Here is a 7,500-nt window from a genome sequence, read left to right as displayed (position 1 = left end):
ATCCCGTACCATACATTCATCTCTTCATTCAACATTAAAATTCCAAAACCTCCATAACCTTTGACTGTTTCATCCTAACAAAATCCTTTTTAACATGAAAGAATCTTAGTCCATTTCGCGGCTGAGTCCTCGCAGCCGATCTCCTCTCTCGGACGGACAATTGGCTCCTCACGTCCCTTGTCTACGTGGGAGGTTTAAATGGTTATTTCCTTTCGTATGCGTTTGTTAGTGTTGATTCCTCTCCCTCCCTCTCTCTCTCCCAGTTTTTGCTCCTCTTTCCCTCTCCTCCTCCCTCTCTCTTTCATCCTTCTCCCTGTCCTCTCCCCTCCTCCCTCTTTCCTCCTTCTCCCTGTCCTCTCCACTCTCCCTCTTTCACCCTTCCTTGCCTCTCTTCCTCCCCCCTCCCCCGCGATAATACATAATATGTGTGCGTGTTGTATAAGCATATAAATCATAACATACATATACACTTTCATAAACATACATGCTTGATGTGTCACGTATGATCACTGTTACGGGAAAATGGTGATCTGGTACGAACTTTTACCATTTACATTCATAATGAAAATAATAATAAGAAAAATAATAAGAAAATAATAATAAGAAGAAAAAATTGTTGCCATATCTTATCTTAAGGCTTCGAACCTAAGTATCAAGAGTGTAAAACATATTCAGTACCTCCAAGGCTAATTTCCTTGACCTTGACCTCCCGTAGCAGGGTCATCGCCACACCCTTGACCTCCCGTAGCAGGGTCTTCGCTACACCCTTGACCTTCCTTAACAGGGTCATCGCTACACCCTTGACCTCCCGTAGCAGGGTCTTCGCTACACCCTTGACCTCCCGTAGTATGACCTTCGCAACACCCTTGACCTCCCGTAGCAGGGTCTTCGCTACACCCTTGACCTCCCGTCGCAGGGTCTTCGCTACACCCTTGACCTCCCGTAGCAGGGTCATCGCTACACCCTTGACCTCCCGTCGCAGGGTCTTCGCTACACCCTTGACCTCCCGTAGCAGGGTCTTCACTTCACCCTTGACCTCCCGTCGCTACACCCTTGACCTCCCGTCGCAGGGTCTTCGCTACACCCTTGACCTCCCGTAGCAAGGTCTTCGCTACACCCTTGACCTCCCATAGCAGGGTCATTACTATACCCTTGACCTCCCGTCGCTACAACCTTGACCTCCCGTCGCAGGGTCTTCGCTTCACCCTTGACCTCCCTTAACATGGTCTTCGCTACACCCTTGACCTCCCGTTGCAGGGTCATCGCTACACCCTTGACCTCCCGTAGCAGGGTCTTCGCTACACCCTTGACCTCCCTTAACATGGTCTTCGCTACACCATTGACCTCCCGTAGCAGGGTCTTCGCTACACCCTTGACCTCCCGTAGCAGGGTCTTCGCTACACCCTTGACCTCCCGTAGCAGGGTCTTCGCTACAACCTTGACCTCCCGTAGCAGGGTCTTCGCTACAACCTTGACCTCCCGTAGCAGGGTCTTCGCTACACCCTTGACCTCCCGTAGCAGGGTCTTCGCTCCACCCTTGACCTCCCGGAGCAAGGTCTTCGCTACACCCTTGACCTCCCGTAGCAGGGTCTTCGCTACACCCTTGACCTCCCGTAGCGGGGTCTTCGCTACACCCTTGACCTCCCGTAGAAGGATCTTCGCTTCACCCTTGACCTCCCGTAGCAGGGTCTTCGCTACACCCTTGACCTCCCGTAGCAGGGTCTTCGCTACACCCTTGACCTCCCGTAGAAGGATTTTCGCTTCACCCTTGACCTCCCGTAGCAGGGTCTTCACTACACCCTTGACCTCTCGTAGCAAGGTCATTACTACACCCTTGACCTCTCGTAGCAAGGTCGTCTTGACCTCCCGTAGCAGGGTCTTCGCTACACCCTTGACCTCCCGTAGCAGGGTCATTACAATACCCTTGACCTCCCGTAGCAGGGTCTTCGCTACACCCTTGACCTCCCGTAGCAGGGTCTTCGCTACAACCTTGACCTCCCGTAGCAGGGTCACCGCTACAACCTTGACCTCCCGTCGCAGGGTCTTCGCTACACCCTTGACCTCCCGTCGCAGGGTCATCGCTACAACCTTGACCTCCCGTCGCAGGGTCTTCGCTACACCCTTGACCTCCCGTCGCAGGGTCATCGCTACACCCTTGACCTCCCGTAGCAGGGTCTTCGCTCCATCCTTGACCTCCCGAAGCAGGGTCTTCGCTACACCCTTGACCTCCCGTAGCAGGGTCATCGCTACACCCTTGACCTCCCGTAGCAGGGTCTTCGCTCCACCCTTGACCTCCCGCAGCAGGGCCTTCGCTACACCCTTGACCTCCCGTAGCAGGGTCTTCGCTACACCCTTGACCTCCCGTAGCAGGGTCTTCGCTCCACCCTTGACCTCCCGCAGCAGGGCCTTCGCTACACCCTTGACCTCCCGTAGCAGGGTCTTCGCTACACCCTTGACCTCCCGTAGCAGGGTCTTCGCTCCATCCTTGACCTCACGTAGCAGGGTCTTCACTTCACCCTTGACCTCCCGTCGCAGGGTCATTACTACAACCTTGACCTCCCGTAGCAGGGTCTTTACTAAACCCTAAACTGAAAACGTGAATTGCAACGGCCTACTTCTCTGACTTCGAGCCTTCACATGAGATGCAATGTTGACAGTGCACAGACTCACAGGATTTCGAATACTAGCAGAGATCCTACTCTCCTATGCCCCTAATTAGAGAGGAGCGCTATGACATGACCGTGAGAGGGTGAGAATCAGGTATGAAACAACTTAAAGGGATAATTTTTACCTCCACCAGTGATTAAAAAGTAATTAATATATCGATAAATGAAATGATAAAATGATGGGAAGAAAAATGCAAGCGAGACGGGGAATGTTTATAATTTAGAATATTCTGTTAGGTACGTAAAAATGGGAATTGTAGTCTTGATCCTACTTCGAAAAGAAAGGGGGGGAGGGAGAGGGAGAGGGATAGAGAGAGAGAGAGAGAGAGAGAGAGAGAGAGAGAGAGAGAGAGAGAGAGAGAGAGAGAGAGAGAGAGAGAAAGAAAGAAAAAGAGAGAGAGATAGAGAGAAAGGAAGGTGGGGAGGGTGTAGTAAAAGAAAACGTAGCAAAAGATGTAAAATAAAATTGAGGAATGGGGTTATTCAGGTAAATCAATGCAGTAATGTTATGCTAAATACATTTACATATGGATGGCTCCAATTAGTGAACCGACGCGACCTCCCCGTTCCTCCAGCTTTCGGTAAACGTTTTTTCCAAAGCTATTAATATTAATGATGCTATCATCCTTTTTGACATTATCATTATCGCAGTGTTATTCGCAATAAAAACAGAAACAATAAAAAATCGAAAATCTGCCAAAAAAAAGGATAAACTGGTGAGTTCGGCAGTAATAGTGATTGACTCCTTTATGGTATGAATAAATGAATTAATTAACTAAACACAATAACCATGGTATGCGCGTACATGTCATCCTCGGCGGCATATATATATATATATATATATATATATATATATATATATATATATATATATATATATATATATATATATATATATATATGTGTGTGTGTGTGTGTGTGTGTGTGTGTGTGTGTGTGTGTGTGTGTGTGTGTGTGTGTGTGTGTGTGTGTGTGTGTGTGTGTGTGTGTGTGTGTGTGTGTGTGTGTGTGTGTGTGTGTGTGTGTGTGTGTGTGTGTGTATGAATGTATATATATATATACATATATATATATATATATATATATATATATATATATATATATATATATATATGTGTGTGTATGTATAAGTGTGTGTGTGTCTGCGTGTCTATGTATGTATGTATGTATATAATGCTAATAATGATAATAATAATAATAAAATGATAATGATAATAATTTCAACATCGCGCATCCTCAGGTCACGAATAAAAAAAAAGGTGAAAGGAGAGGAAAGAGGAAATAAGGAACGCCGATAAAAGAACAGTGGTAAAAAAAATGCTTTGTTTAATATATACATATTCATATATATGTGTATGTGTGTGTGTATGTGTGTGTGCATACATACATACATATATATTTGTATATATATTTATGTATATATATGCATACATATATATATATATATATATATATATATATATATATATATATATATATATATATATATATATATATATATATATACAGGGCCGCCGTCAGGCGGCTAGGGCCCCGGGGCAAAGAACAGGGCCGGGCCCTCAGGGCCACATCCTTTTTAGGTGTGAAAGCCTTTTTCAAATAGAAAACGCTCATATTCCCTTAATCTTTTATGTTCATATAAACTATATGTTACTCGAACTTGCAATCAAGAATATGTTACTAATATCACATAACTTAAAAAATATCGCTAGTTTGGCAGAAGATTGAGGACATTTTTGGAACCACTTCCTTATTTTTATTTCATCGATAATAACAAAATATTTGCTGTTGTTACAAGATTCACTGATGTTGTTTTAAGTCTTCTACGGCATTGCTTTATGAGCCTTTTTAATTGCGATGGCTTTTATTGCATCAGCAAAGTATTTTTTTTTCTTGTGTTTGCTCTTTATGCTTAATAACGCAAGGTCATTGAATCTCTCTTGCGTCATGGTATTGCGAAGAAAATTTTTGATAATATTGTTTGCTAAAGACTTTCTGCTGAGGCAACTGTAACTGGCAATGCGCAGAAGATCCTCAAAATAATACAAAGTTGTTAGTTGTTCTTGGGATTAAATAAGTGACTAATGTATTTTTTTACGGGCCCCGAAACCCGGGGTCGTTGCCTCTGCCACCCCCCCCTGTCGGCGGTCCTGTACTTATACACACACACACACACACACACACACACACATACACACACACACACACACACACACACACACACACACACATATATATATATATATATATATATATATATATATATATATATATATATATATATATATATATATATATATATATATATATATATATATATATATATATATATATGTATGTATATATACATATATATGGGGGAAACGGTATGCATATATGCGTAAATGTATATAGAGCTATACATGCATATATATATATATATATATATATATATATATATATATATACATATATATATATATACATATATATACATATATATATATATATATATATATATATATATATATATATATATATACATATATACATATATATATACATATATATGTATATATATATATATATATATATATATATATATATATATATATATATATATATATATACATATATATATATACTTTTGGTCAAGGGAAGGCGTTTACCTGTAAAATATCTTGCATCATTTCAAGGCCTTCCTTTTGAAGGGTGTTTTGAAGCGAGAGCCGGTTGAGGATTCAACTATAATGACTTGCCTGTTTCTCTAAGGTGGATATATAAGGGCCCCGTCTTCGCTGCCCAAAGCCACACGATCGGCTAACAACGCACAAGGTGAGGGCCTGTTTTCCTCCTCTGGCTCTGTGAGGAAGGGGGGGTGGGGGGTGGGTATTTTTCACGGAGGGGCAAGCGTGCTTTCCAAATTTCGTGTTTTGACCTTTTGGCGCCGGTTATGGGTTTGATGTCGGTATATTGGTTTAGTTTAGGTTTAATTTTGGTTTTATCAGTTTGCTTTCACAGAAGTTCGGAAAGCTCTGGCCATAGAATTACGGAAGAGTTGGACAGGGTTTCGTTAAATAGATTTCTTGGTTATCAAGGCCATAAATGGGGCTCTAATACAACTGACGGGTCCATTGCCAGTGCGATTCCTAACAGTAAGCGGTAGATGTGCATTTTGTAACTGGGCACTGGGGCATTACTGAGAACCTTGCACTCTGTATGTATATTCTAGAAATATAAATAGATGAACAGTAAAGATAAAAGTCATTATGACAAAGATCTTTTATGATTATTAGGACTGTCATATCATTCTTGTTATTCCTATCAATGACATAGTAGGTATTGCAGTTATTACTTTAGTTATTATTACTATATTATGATCATTATGAAACTGATATTACGATATTTAGAATATATTTTTCCTATGTGTATCTGTTAAACTGTGTTCAGTTTAGTTATAGTACTTCCTAATGGCTAAGTAAGGTTATCAATAGCATAACAATGATTCATAATATTACACGTAATTCACTCATTTATAGCAACAAAAATAAAAAATGAAAACACTGAGAGCAAAGACCTCATTCCCCAAAATCCATCCTACTGCACCTGAATCACACAGACGAGGAATGTCTTAATTGGATCCTAAATCCATATGCAGATCCTGTTCATTCCTCCAATTCTAGTCAACAGGCCTTCTGGTATGTCCTGCCCCCCCACCCCACCCCCCTCTCATGAAGATTCACGATATGTCCTGCCCCCCCACCCCACCCCCCCTCTCATGAAGATCCACGATATGTCCTGCCTGCCCCCCCACCCCCCCTCTCATGAAGATTCACCAGTATCATTTCCCTTTAACCCTTCTCACATGCCGAGAAACCGGTGAATTCTTTTACTAAGGTGCCCGTTAAAGTAACAAATTCGGGTAAAATTGTTAGTCCTACCCTTAGCACAGGCAACGAGAGAGGCAAGGGAGACAAAGGTCGCGTTAATTTGGCCCAAATTATTCAATGCACTTTGGGAGTCTGAGTGTGAATAAAAAAATTTTTGCTATCGTTCTTTCTTCATTATTGATACTGTTATCATCAGTGCCGCCGGTTTTTGTATATTTATCATCCTTATTATCATAATTGTTGATGTTCTCAGTAATGGCGTCGTCATCAGTCAGCGTTGTATCTATCATTAGTAATAATTGCTTCTTTTCCATTATAATTTGTGATTTATTTTTCTTATAAATAGATAAGCAATAAAGATAAGAGTCATTATGACAAAGATCTTTTATGATAATTTGGACTGTGTGTATGTGTATGTGTGTGTATTGGTAATCAAATATGTAATTAATCCGTCTTTAAAGACAGGAAGAGATAATAGAACCGATATCCTCATCCTCAAATATCCCGCAGGATGCTTCGTCTCGTGGTCCTGTTGACCGCCGTCTGCGCCGTCTTCGGGGACAGCTTCGCCAAGAAGTATGGCTTCTCGAAGGTACGTCGCGATGCCCTCCAACCCTGAAAAACACTTTTGTTTAATTGTATTTTCGTCAGTTAAGAAAATGAAAGATTGGAGATTTTTTCATAGACAGTTGATCAAGAAAATTCGATTTCCTTTTTTTTCTTTTCCAGGTGATGACGAATTGCTTCGGCGAAGACAATTATTATGGATGGTCGAAGATGGTGTTCAAGGCCGTGAAGGAATGCTACGGGGAGGAGACGGTCCTTCCCATGCACGGGGCCCCTGACATGGAGGAGGAGGTTGGGTCCTTTGATATTCCTGGAATAAGAGGAGGATACGATGTGAAACGAGGATGTCTATATATCTAAGTTGTATCTAGTAGTATATACAACTATTTTCTAGTATA

The 7,500-nt window shown here is 41.8% G+C and overlaps 2 protein-coding genes across 2 annotated transcripts in view; one reads left to right on the top strand and one right to left on the bottom strand.

The window, feature by feature from the left end:
- Positions 1–1,020: 1,020 nt before the first annotated feature.
- On the bottom strand, positions 1,021–2,541 carry LOC138865224 (uncharacterized). The gene has a single exon (XM_070134625.1). The coding sequence runs from the start codon at positions 2,539–2,541 to the stop codon at positions 1,021–1,023; it is 1,521 nt and encodes a 506-aa protein (XP_069990726.1).
- Positions 2,542–5,444: 2,903 nt separating this feature from the next.
- LOC113805061 (uncharacterized) overlaps positions 5,445–7,500 on the top strand; it is a 3,328-nt gene continuing 1,272 nt past the window's right edge. Inside the window, exons 1-3 of the mRNA XM_027355973.2 lie at positions 5,445–5,480; positions 7,046–7,127; positions 7,265–7,393. Coding sequence (XP_027211774.2) covers positions 7,047–7,127; positions 7,265–7,393 — 210 coding nt within the window. The 5' untranslated portion in view covers positions 5,445–5,480; position 7,046. The remainder of the gene's footprint in view (positions 5,481–7,045; positions 7,128–7,264; positions 7,394–7,500) is intronic.

The sequence above is a fragment of the Penaeus vannamei genome, chromosome 20 (assembly GCF_042767895.1).
Source record: "Penaeus vannamei isolate JL-2024 chromosome 20, ASM4276789v1, whole genome shotgun sequence".
Classification (NCBI taxonomy): domain Eukaryota; kingdom Metazoa; phylum Arthropoda; class Malacostraca; order Decapoda; family Penaeidae; genus Penaeus; species Penaeus vannamei.
The sequence above is the reverse complement of the archived record's forward strand: the minus strand, read 5'-3'. Positions and strand labels throughout refer to the sequence as shown.

Bases quoted from the DNA above. Each gene is read 5' to 3' on its own strand.
- LOC138865224 (XM_070134625.1), bottom strand. From the start codon at position 2,541: ATGACCCTGCGACGGGAGGTCAAGGGTGAAGTGAAGACCCTGCTACGT.